At 43.9% G+C, this 12,578-nt stretch overlaps 1 protein-coding gene across 3 annotated transcripts in view; it reads left to right on the top strand.

Annotated features, from left to right (window-relative positions):
- LOC144679486 (myelin basic protein-like) overlaps positions 1–12,578 on the top strand; it is a 207,677-nt gene that overhangs the window by 193,113 nt on the left and 1,986 nt on the right. For 2 of the 3 annotated variants that reach the window (XM_078539902.1, XM_078539903.1), the window contains 2 exons: positions 1,373–1,405; positions 6,069–6,179. In XM_078539902.1, coding sequence (XP_078396028.1) covers positions 1,373–1,405; positions 6,069–6,179 — 144 coding nt within the window. The remainder of the gene's footprint in view (positions 1–1,372; positions 1,406–6,068; positions 6,180–12,578) is intronic. The other variant, XM_078539904.1, reaches the window with a different exon arrangement.

Below are 12,578 nucleotides of genomic sequence, written 5' to 3'. Positions count from 1 at the left end.
AACGTAGTAAAACATCACAAGGCACTGCACAGGTGTGTTGTCAGGCAAAATTTGACACCAAGCCGCATGAGATAATATTAGGTCAGGTGACCAAAAGCTTGGCCAAAGAGGTCATTATTAAGAAGTGTCTTAAAGAGGAGAGGGGAAGAGAAGGAGGGAGAGGGAATTCCAAAGCTTAGGGCTTAGGCAGCTGAAATATCAGTTCTAAAATTACCTTTTATTGGTCTGTACTGTGTCCCCTGGTACTATTCCCATAGTTTAATTTAAAGTAGTATCCTGGATAAACCTCCACACTGTTACCTATTCTCTGATGCCTCTATTTTAGGCAGCAAAACTCAAGCCACTTTAATCTTTCCTCAAAACTTAGGTACACGACATGGGGGAGGGGAGGGGGGGATTTTAAACTCCTTTACCACCCCCCCACCCCCCCCACCCCCCACACTCCCACCACCCCCCTCACACAGTGGAAACCAGGCAGTGCTGGGTTAAGGTAGGTGTAATTAGACCAGAGCGAGTGATTTAAGCACTGGCTGTCCACACAAATCTGGCCGCTTGCATTTAAACAGTTTGTATTCCAAACACAGACCCTCCGGTCTGGAAGTTTACTCCTTAAGGGGTGCTAATTGGGGTTATCATGGGGCTGACCTACCCAAGCTCCCGCTGAAGGCAGCTTTGGAGATGAGGAAATTGTGATCGATTCACGGGGGTCCAGCTCTGTGACACGCTCCCACCTCTGTGCACTTGCCCCGGAGGCGGGGTCCCAGCAGCCAACAGGTAGCCAATTGGGTAACTTCATGGGACAATTAGACCCTCTCGTGGAGGTGGGGTCGCAATCTTTCTCCTACCACATCAGGAGTCTGGAAATTGATTGGAGGCAGTTTCACAGCAGGTGGGCCCCAAGCCATGAGAGATGAACCTTTCATTAGTTCCCCAGCTGTAAATCAAAACGCCTCCACAACCAGAAGACATTGCAGCTACTTCATAGAAACTGATGTCTCCGCTGAGGTTGTGCCTGTTGCATCGTGAACACAGCCACATGCTGTCACTCAGAGCAAGACTCCCTGTCGCGAGGGCCCATTCTTAACGTCAGTCACCACATCTGGTCAAAGTTAACACATGTCACCAGGGAAGCGCCAATTTTAATCCTTCCTGCTGAGTTGCAGTAAAGTAGAACTGTTTTGTTGAAATGTGTAACAGGGGAAGATTTCCTTGGTGCACAGCACATATTTTGATTTTAAATGAATTTCAAACCCATTTAAGAAGAACAAATTCACAATTTGTTGCATAGAACAGACACAGGAAACTTTACGCCTGTGTGAATGTATCATCCTTATCGATATTCTGACTCAGCTGTCCTATTTCTTCTTTGCAGATGTCACCAAAGAGAGCCCCAGTACAACAAAAGGTAAGTACCCTGCTCTTTACACAGCGGCAAGGCCTGGAGGTTATGTAAATTGTGACAGACAGTCAAACACCCATAAGCTCAACAATATCTTTCCTGTAGGAGAAATATTAAGCAAAGAAAGGACTTGTGTTCATGTGGCACCTTTCACCCCCTAACAATGTCCCAAAATACTTCAAAACCAATTAAATACTTTTCCCGAAGTGTAGGGAAATGCAGGAGTCACTTTACGCACAGCAAGATCCCACAAATGGTAATAGGACTTTTTTTTTGAATAATGTAGGCTGAGGGGAGAAAATGTTTTCCAGGACATTCTGAGAACTCCTTAGCTTTTCAAAATAGTGCCACGGCATTCATCTCAGAGGGGAGATGGGCTCTTTGTTTAATAGCTCATGTGAAATGCAGCACCTCGGACAGTGCAGTACTCCCTCGGCACTGCACTGGAGTGTCCGCCTAGATTGTATAATCAAGTCTCTGGAGTGGGACTTGAGCCCACTACTTACTGTCTCAGAGGTGGGAGCACAACTCACTGAGCCAAGGCTGTCCTCTCAGTAGAACATATTCTTATTCAACTGGATAGTTCCATAAAATAGAACTGCTGACCTTTATTGGTTTTTTTTCAGCAAAGGAAAGCAATGGCAGAATTAATATCAGCTCAGTGTTAAATGTTAGGATTCTCGCATTCAAATATTGAGTAGAAATCTTGGGTAACCTTTATTATATTCTGTGCCCTCACCCTTTTCTGAGCCTCCTCATTCCTTTGTGTCTCCAATTGTATTTGGTGATTGTCATGGCTCCTTTTCTCATCACTACCACAGGCAAGGTCCGGAGCAAGTAGAGCTATCACTAAATTTATTTGGGTAAGGCGCAAGATCTGTATTTACTGCCGCAACCATGCTGGTCTCAATGGCTAACAATAAATCATCATCTAAAGTGCACTTGCACCATTACTGTTAGACGTTACAATTCATCTCATCATCCAACATCTCTGGTGATGTTTCTCATTGTAAACTCCATTCCCATACTTACCTAACTCCGTAGACAGGTGCTGGGAGTTCCCAGCGGAAAGTGAGTTAAGACGCTTGCTTGGTATGACTTTGCTCTTCTGTTCAAGTGCCCCCAACCCCCACAATAAACGCAGCGGACATTGAAATCCAACATCAGATTTGTAATGGATGACTGCTTGGCGATATCTGATGGGGGAAGCCCCAGTTTAGAGATAGAGAGAGATAAAAACACTAATCTCCTTGTGGTGAGTGCATGTAATGGCCATTATGTAATAAGATAATATTGGCCCTTAGACGAGTCTAGTTTATTTGGCTGTTATCCCTGCTGCTGGAATTCAGCATGGAGGCAAGCGAACCTTGTTGGTTGCAAGATTCAAACAGAGCAATTTGAAAAGAGCAGTAAATAATACAAGTAATCTTTGTGAATTGCATGGTTCTGCTTAAATGTGAACAATGGCATTGATTAAAGCTATGATGCAGTGTGTCCTGAGGTTAAGGTGTGCCTGGTAAAGGCAATCAGTTAAGGGAGAAGCTAGTTTAACTCACGAGGGAGAAAGCAATGGAAGGGTCTGCAGATGGCTTGACCTGAAGGGGGATAGGAGGAGCCTCATGTGGAACGTGAACGCTGGCGTAGACCAGTTAGGTCAAATGACCAGTTTCTGTGCTGTACCTCCTAAGTAACTCTGCGTAAGTAACCTACATTGGCACTATTTCCAAAGAGGAGCTGGGTGCAAAACTGCTGTTGTTGTTACGTGTTCCCCATTATAGCTAACTTGTGCCACCAAGGTTCTGATCCTGCACCGATTTGGTCAGCATCAGATTTTTATGCTTCCACCAGATTAAAATCATTTAGGCAAATCGTTAAGTCTCAATAAACCTTACGGGGAGACACCAAAGGCACATCAGGCAAGGGTCGCTCGAGCACAGTCTCTGCCTCGAGGAACACCTGCTCTGGAACCCTCAGTGTTACCGATTCCGATAAAAGTTTACCCGGTCAACCCCGGCCTTTGGGTGACTAACTGGTGGGCGGAACGTTGATTGGCCACCTGTTCTGGTGGTGAAGGCCCCTCCCACCCCCACGCGGTTTTGAGGCCCCGGCGCCATTGAAATGCGGCAAGCGAGCCCCGGCCGGATTGAGACCTCGAAATGGGGCCGAGGGCAGAGCCCCCCCAGCAAGGTAAGTTATGAGAGTGGATTATGTCACTGATGGGAGGGTAAGTGTGGATGGAGGGAGGATGACACAGCTGCTGGGACTTATCTGCTGTCACTCAGCTGTGCATTTGCGTTCTAGACAGTTGTGCTGTCGTCATGTTTCAAGGCGTTTCACAGCTCCCTGAGGAACTCAGCAATTCAGTTCATTGTTTCTTTGCCATTCACTGACTCAAGAGTGTGTGAGGAGCTTCCATGTGCAGTATTGTCAGTGCAGCTTAAAGTATAGCAGTTAGCTATGGTTTAAGTCAGAACTAAGGCGTCACCAAGCTGCAAATTTCCATCTTCTCTTTAGTAACCAGGGACGACCATTCAGTGTCAGGGTGAGAGACCCCCTAACCCCCTTGCGTTCTCAATATTATCTTGGCCAATGCCAATGTTAGCTGAGGTTCAACAGTGGTCGCCATTTCTTCTCTGGTAAGAGTTTCATTGGTACAGTCCTTCAGGAACTCATGCACACAATGTGTTATATAGCAGGATATATGGAGGCTAATCAGTTAACCTCATCATCACAGAGTCAAACTAATTGTACTTCAACAGAAAATCTTACATAATCAATATCCACACATCCCAATGCATGAATAATGTACGATACCGTTGCTAATGTTTAATGTGATTGTACTTTCAAGAAATAACAGACTTGTTTTTAAACTTTAGTTGCACATGCTTCAGTGACACTAAAAATGTAATGTATAATTCAGACGCTCCTTGAAATGTTTGTTTTCAGTTGTCTCTTGATCTGCTTATAATGCCAGCAGCCATCGCCACTCCAAGTATCCACCTGCTCTTTCAGGTACAATGAGGGGAGGTGGTGCTCACGTAAGGCCTTGGCTGTCCCATCAGTTACCTGAGGGACTTTCAACTGTCTGTACAAATTGTTATCAGTTTTCTAGTGAAGGTGGAATTTTTGATTGGCAAACCTGAATCGCCTAAAGCAAACAGTATCCAACAGGAAAGAAGGGTAAGTCTGTAGGCCTGTTTCCAGTGACACTGTGTAAATATCACACGCTTTCAGGCCTTCCAAAGTAGTGATACTGAAAAGATCACAATTCACTTGCCACCACGCAAAATAGCTCACGTTGTTCCGATATTGAGTTCAAATCCCACTGTGCCAGCCAGGGGATTTAAATTCAGTTAATTAAATAAATCTGCGATTTAAAAAACTAGTCTCAGTCATGGTGACCATGGATTGTTGTAAAAACTCACCTGGTTCACTCATGCCCTTTAGGGAGGGAAATCTGCCGTCCTTACCCAGGTCTGGCCCACATATGACTCCAGACCCACAGCAATGTGGTTGACTCTTAACTGCCCCCTGAAATGGCCTAGCAAGCCAATCAGTTGTCAAAAAGATGGCTCACCACCACCCCAGTTAAAGGCAATTAGGAATGGGCAATAAATGCTGTCCTTGCCAGCAATGCCCATATCCTGTGAATGAATAATTGGGAAAACTCTGCATCCACCCAAAGCACGATAACAAGCACTTTTCTCTTGTTGTCTCCTCTCACTATGTCTTCCGGCATCTCTAACTGACAGGGCAAGATGGAGGCCTACTCTTAAGCCTTTGCTACTCCTCTATCCGCTTTCCCAGGACATGACGGAGAATGGTTGTATGATTGGCACTCCCATTTTCCCTCAATCCTTGTGAAGAAAGGTTTGGTTTTGCTCAGTGCCTCCCACGGCAGGTGGCATGACCTCAGCATGTGGACAATGGTGCGTCTTCGAGGCTCTCATCCCACCACTCCCTGGTGCAACATCTTGGCAAACCAACATGGTGCCCAAGTGTGCTACCCTATTTCACTGGTCTATAACACAGACATTGCCACACATCTGTAATGATGCCCCCTGTCTTTAACGAGTGGAACTGATGGCTTCACAAAGGTATAATGCGCAGCAATCTTTCGAAAAGTCAGGTATCCGCTACCCAAAGGCTGACAAACTAACTTTCAAAATTAGTTCCTGAAGACACTAAACAAATCAAATTGACAGACAGGAAATGTATCCCAGAGGCTCAACTCTCCCTAGGAAAAGAAGGACCATCTCAGATCCACTCTGTACCTAATCTGACACAGTTTAAACTCATGTTCTTGTTCTTCCTCAGTCTGTCAAACTGGGTGTATCAAGAATACAAGAAACGGCTTTGACCAGTTTTAACTTTTTAATTTTAATAAGGTACAAACAGGAAGCTAGTTATACCCTCTCAAATTATTACGGTATTTGTATGGAAAACGGTAATTTGCACTATAATGACCTGTCTAAGTCGCATCCAAAGTGAACATTGACACCTTTGTTTACACACGTAGACTGCTAGCACAGTAAATCTGGCTAGCTCAAAAAAAAACCCATTAATGACCTTCACCTTTACTTGCCAATATTCTTAAAGTGAGCAATTTCTACGAATGAATAAATTGCTTATATTTCAGAGTTTAATATACTCTTTGGTTTGTTTAAAGGGTACTGATGGACAAAGGCCACATTATGGGGCAGCTGGTTCTTCCAAGTCAAAGGAAGCATATAGAGGACGGAAAGATGGCTCAGGGACCCTCTCATCTTTTTTCAAAATGGTAATAAATCACCAACAATCCTCTTACCCTGTATGTCACACAACACCCGTTAATGAGTAGATAATGGCGTAGTGGTAACATCACTGGACTGGTAATCCAGGGGCCCCAGGCTAATGCTCTGGAGACATGGGTTCAAATCCCACCACCATTGGTAGAATTCGAATTCTGCAAATAAATCTGGAATATAAAGTTAGCCTCAGTAATGGGGACCGTGACAGCTATGCTATTATCAATTGTTGTAAAAACCCATCTGGTTCACTAATGCCCTTTAGGGAAGAAAACCTGCCTTCCTTACCTGACCTGGTCTGCATGTGACTCCAGACCAGACCCACAGCAATGTGGTCGATTCTTAACTGCCCCTCTGAAATGGCCTCACAAGCCACTCAGTTCTAGGGCAATTAGGGATGGGCAACATACCCTTGGCCTTGTCAGTGATGACCACATCCCATGAAAGAATATTTAAAAAAACTTACATTCACATTGTAAGAGGTAGTTATGTTGTAGACACCATGCACGTTTAATTTCTGCTCTTCGAGTTCACTGATCTGGGTCAGGGAAGCAGCAGTTTGCTACTGATGGTTTCTGTACCTGCGTGGTTAGGATGCTGGATACCGGCCAGGATCCTCCTGTTAGTTAGGCAGCGATTCCTGCTGTTAACACAGGTTATCAAAGTAACCAGAAATAATGTGCATTTATATAGCACCTTTAAATATAATAAAATGTCCCAAAGGCGCTTCATGGCCAATATTTGACACAGAGCCAAATAAGGAGATATTAGGTCGGATGGTCAAAAGTTTGGTCAAAGAGATAGAAAAATTATAACAGTTGGCTTAAGAGATTAGGCCTTGGTTAGTTTGCTTATGCTATGTAGCCCAGAATAGACACTGAGTGTTCCAACAAGCTGTGTGGATTCTTCTCCGTCCTTTAAACGTTTAAACAATAATAGATCTCAATAACATATCTGCAACTGACTTCTGAGATTGGTATCATTTAGATGCTTTACTGGACGGGAAGAAGTTTGTTGGGGAAGGGGCTGCAAGGGGAGGTGTGAAAATAAATGGCGAAATGCATTTGCATTTGAGAACACGGGGCCCGATTTTAACCCTTTCACAGTCCCTCCACTTGCAGAGTTAAAATCAGGCTCATTCTGTCTAAACCTTTTTGTTCTGGTCCAGCTGATTGAGATGACGCAACAATTGGGTGTTATATTAGGTCTCAGTGCCTCAGGGGCAGGGATCAAAGGGAAAAGAGCCAAGCTTCCTACTCCCGCTCACTAACAAGGACCCCTGGAGGAAGTGATTGTGTGCTGAATCAAACAGGGCAGACTAAACATGGTGGCAATGGTAAAAAGCTCCCTGTTTAAGCTCACAGGTGAAGATTGGGGTGAGGTATAGCAACACCCCTTACATCTATGGGACTGAAGATTATAGCATCGTCAAAGTGAAGACGATTAAAATGATAGAAAGTGGACACCCTCTGGTACCTCATCCAAGTGGCTGTTCCTCAATAGTAGCCTCAAAACGAATTTCCCCATCCTATCTTTGAAACCTCCTACTGCCCTCCAGCCCTGCGAGATCTCTGCACCCTTCCAATTCTTGCCCCTTGTACTTCTCCAGTTTTCACTGCTTCACCATTGGCAGCTGTGGGTAACCCTTCCTAGCCTCTCTGGCTCTCTACCTCTCTCTCTCTCTTTATAATGCTCCTTAAAACATACCTCTTTGACCCAGCTTTCAGTCACCTGTCCTAATATCTCACATGGCTCAAATTTTGAGTCAAACTTTGTTCGATAATGCTGTTTTGAAGTGCTTTGGGATGTTTCGCCATGTCAAAAACTTTGTATAAGCATAAAATGGTGTTGGTGACGCAGTCATTAGCTCCACAAGAACACGAGAAATAGGAGCAGGAGTAGACCACATGGCCCATCGAGCTTGCTCCGTTACTCAGTACAATTATGCTTGATCTTGGGCTTCAACTCCATTTTCCTGCCCATTCCCCACATCCCTTAATTCCCTGAGACCCCAAAAATCTCTCTATCCCAGCCTTAATTGTATTCAGCATCCACACCCTCTGGGGTAGAGAATTCCAAAGGTTCACAACCCTGATTAAAGTAATTCCTCCTCATCTCAGTCATAAATGATCGGCCTCTTATGCTGAAACTGTGCCCCCATGTTTTAGATTCCCTGACCAGTGGAAACAATCTCTCAGCAACTACCCTATCGAGCCCCTTCAGAATCTTGGATGTTTCAATGAGTTCGCCTCTCATTCTTCTAAACTCCAGAGAATATAGGCTCAATTTACTCAGCCTCACATCATAGGGCAACCCCCTCACCCCAGGGACCAATTTAGTGAACCTTCGCTGTGCTGCTTCCAATGCAAGTCTATCCTTTCCTAAATAAAAATGCAAAAAAGTTGGAAAAACTCAGCAGGTCTGGCAGCGTCTGTGGAGAGTGAAACAGAGTTAATGTTTTGAGTCCAATGTGACTCTTCTTCAGAACGCTTAAATGTGGAGACTAAAACTGCACACAGTACTCGAGATGTGGTCTCACCAAAACCCTGAAGAACTGTAGCAAGACTCCTTTATTCTTGTACCCCAACCCCCTTGCAATAAATACCAACATGGCATTTGCCTTCCTAATTGCTTGCTGCACCTACATGCTAACTTTCTGCATTCCTCATACAAGACCTGGAGACTAGCTATTTAACAGAGTTTGGGCATGAACACTTAGCCCACACTTGTTTCTCAGATAACTGAGTCTCTTTGGAAGATGTTTGACTGTGAGATATCAGCAGAGATGGCGTCTCTAACGTGATTCTCCAGCTCAGCTAAGCCCTACAGTTCACAGTTCTCCGGACACTGAATTTGCTGGGAATTCAGTGAGTCAGCCAAGTGTGTGTGTCAGGGTAAGTCAGTTGAGCGCTGGTAGCTTCAGGAAACAATGAAGCAGGCAAAAATTGACAAGTGACAGGAAGCAGCTGGTCAGCGTTAGCTTGAATAATGCTGTTGAGCAAACGGCACCACAGGCACCAGCCAGTCTTGTGGTGAAGGATCACAGGGAATAACGTCAAAAGGAAAGCTAAGGAGACAGGGTGAGGTACTTGGGAGGAGAAGGCTGACTTCTTTATCTGAAGCAAAGTGATAGCTGTTAAGTTTGTGAATCATATTAGTAGATGATTTGGTGAGGCATTAGAGAATCGCACCACAACCTCGGACAGTCCTACGGTTGAAACTCCATCTCTGTTGATATCTCAGCCAAACGTCACAGGGACTCAACCAAAAACAAAAATTGCTGGAAAAACTCGGCAGGTCTGACAGCATCTGTGGAGAGGAAGACAGAGTTAACGTTTCGAGTCCATATGACTCTTCATCAGTCATACGGACTCGAAAGGTTAACTCTGCCTTTCTCTCTACAGACGCTGTCAGACCTGCCGAGTTTTTCCAGCATTTTTTGTTTTTGTTTCAGATTTCCAGCATCCGCAGTATTTTGCTTTTGCCACAGGGCATCAGTTGTCTGAGAAAGTGTTCATGCCCAAACTCTGCTAAATATTTAGTCTCAAGGGTTGTGAATCTTTGGAATTTTCTACCCCAGAGAGCTGTGGAAGCTCAGTTGTTGAGCATGTTCAAAAATTAGATTTAGATTTGCAGCACATGAAGAACCCCGGGATGTCGGAATAGAGTTGGAATAAAGGATCTCATTGAATGGAGGAGTAGGTTCGAGGGGCTGTATGGCCCACTCCAACTCCTTTTTCTGATATTCGAAGTGTAGAGCACTGGGGAGTGCTGCAAAACTTCCTACAAGATTACATACATTGAAGGAATACTCTTAATGAGTATATACACCTTTTTTTGCTTCAATAGAAGGGCCATCGACCCACCCTGTTACTTCGAGTGAAGATACCCAAGTTGAGCATCTAAGAGACTTCTAGAAACATTTGCTTCCATGTCCCTTGACTTTGAACCAAATGTTTTCAACTGTAGCAATCTAAATGCTAATTTTCACATTTAGAATGCCTTATTAAATGTAAATAGAAAGTAAATGTGTACTCTTATGTTTGTCGTTGCCTTGGTCAAGGGAGACAATAGGAAAGTTGAATACATAAAGGGAGGTGTTTTCTGGGTCACTTCTATTATAAGCAATAAACTTCAGGGTGAAAGACGCCCGAAGGTCACAGATGATTCAAATGTCAATAGTTTTGTGTAGTGCTGTCAAATGCACACGGAGGCATGAGAGTTATTTTAATGACATGTTAGTTCTAAATGCAGAGCTTCTCAGTAACTTAAGTTAACAGATCCAAACAGCAGAGGGGGACATAGTTTAGATTGTGTGTGTGAAAGAAAGGCTTTGATTCCTCTGGAGCCTTTTGTGACCAGCAGACATCCCAAAGTGTTTTACAGCCAGTGAAGTACTTTGAGTGTAGTCACTGTTGTGTAAGAAACACACACACACCCACCAACTGTAATGTGATAATGACCAGATAGTTTGTTTTTTATGACGGAGGTATAAATATTGGCAAGGACACCAGGGATAACTTTACTGTTCTTTGAAATGGTACCAGGGGGTCTTTAGAGGGGAGATGGGTCTGCAGTTTAACATTCCATCTGGCAGATGTCATCTCCAACAGAGCAGAGTACCCTCAGTACTGCACTGGAGTTTCAGACTACAGCTTAAATTCTGGAGTGGGACTTGAACCCACAACTTTCTGACTCAAAAGATGAGCGTGCTACCTGGTGAGCCACAGCTGACAGCAGTAGCCTGTGTTAAATCATTACTCATTTCAATTTCCATGGAAATCAATAGTAATGAAAAGTAGGAAGAAATGTAGATTGTGCGATTAGCGAGTCAGAAGCTCAAAGTTAAAACTTGCTCCAAGGTTCCATTCACAACAGGTAGCAGTGCATGATGAGTTATGTTCTAGCACAGAGTTAAGAACTTACCTGGTAGCCTTGTATATTGACCTCTGTTCAATATTCCAAGCAAAATAATTAACATTGTTTATCATTGTACCAGAACAGGGGAACAGAGAAATCTCCATAAAACCAGAGGGTTCATTATCCAAATCTTTTACAAACTTTTTTTAAAATTCTTTCATGGAATGTAGGTGCCACTGGCAAGGCCAGCATTTGTCACCCATCCTTAATTGCCCTTGAACTGAGCAGCTTGCTAGGCCATTTCAGAGTCAACCACGTTGCTGTGGGTCTAGAGTCAAATGTAGGCCAGACTGGGTAAGGATGGCAGATTTCCCTCCCTAAAGGACGTTAGTGAACCAGTTGGGCTCTTACAACAACCAATGATAGCTTTTAATTAATAAGACTAGCTTTTAATTCCAGATTTTTTATTAATTGAACTCAAATTCCAGCAGCTGTTGTGGTGGGATTTGAACCCATGTCCTCAGGGTATTAGCCTGAGCCTCTGGATTACTAATCCAATGACATTACCACTATGCCACTGTCTGCCCTATTACTGTTAAAAATAGCCCGCACAATAATGAGCCTAGCACAACAGGCTGAAGCGATACCAAAGATTTGCATTAATACACTCATCCACATCATCTCTTGACCCAAATGGTTGCTAATGAAGTGATAAATTCAATATTTTGTGCCGAGCATGTTATCTGTTAATTTAAATCCGTACACTGCAGTTGATGTTTGGCTGTGCAATATGATTGACTAATGCATTCTTTCTTTCTGCTAATTTAACAGACATTACCGCATTTAAACAGGTTAACACTCATTAAGATGAGAGGAATTTCATAAACAGATTAGCATGTTTAAACAGTAATTTAAGAGAATGCAGGGTACAAGCCTTGTAATGTGCACGGAATGATTATGAGTGTTGTGTTGCTGTCAAGAAGTTAAAAACCAAATCTGTAGTTGCTGAAAATCTGATAAAATAGAATCAGAAAATGCTGCAAAGATTCTAGGCAGATCAGTCAACACGTGTGGAGAACACAGGCAAGTTGATGGGGTCTAAATTTATCTGCACTCATTTTATGGGCCTAAAATGGGAGCATTAATAGCCAATTTAGCACGACAGAGGCCTGTACTTCACCTGCATAGGAATTGGGGCCATTACTAAATTGGCAGGGTCCTATTTTAGTCCATTTTGCAGCCTCGGTCTAATGTTTCATTGAGGCTATTTCAGGTCGGCACTGTTAAATTGGTTTGCCTCAGTCAGGCCTTCTAATCCCCAAGCTTCCACTGGCACATCCAAGTCCTGAGCAGCCTAACCAGTGGTCCTTAAATTCCAACCATTAGAGGCTGCCATCGGGAAGGGACACAGAACTTCCTGGAATGTGGCATTGGTAGACTTGAAAAGAGCACCTGCCAACTCCACCAAACTGCAGCGCCGTTGTCAGCCCTCCCTCCCTTCCAACAAAGGATCCCAAGAGGCGTCGGGGGTT

The sequence above is a fragment of the Cetorhinus maximus genome, chromosome 4, assembly GCF_964194155.1.
Source record: "Cetorhinus maximus chromosome 4, sCetMax3.hap1.1, whole genome shotgun sequence".
Classification (NCBI taxonomy): domain Eukaryota; kingdom Metazoa; phylum Chordata; class Chondrichthyes; order Lamniformes; family Cetorhinidae; genus Cetorhinus; species Cetorhinus maximus.
Note: the sequence above shows the minus strand (reverse complement) of the source record. Positions and strands in the feature narration are given on the sequence as shown.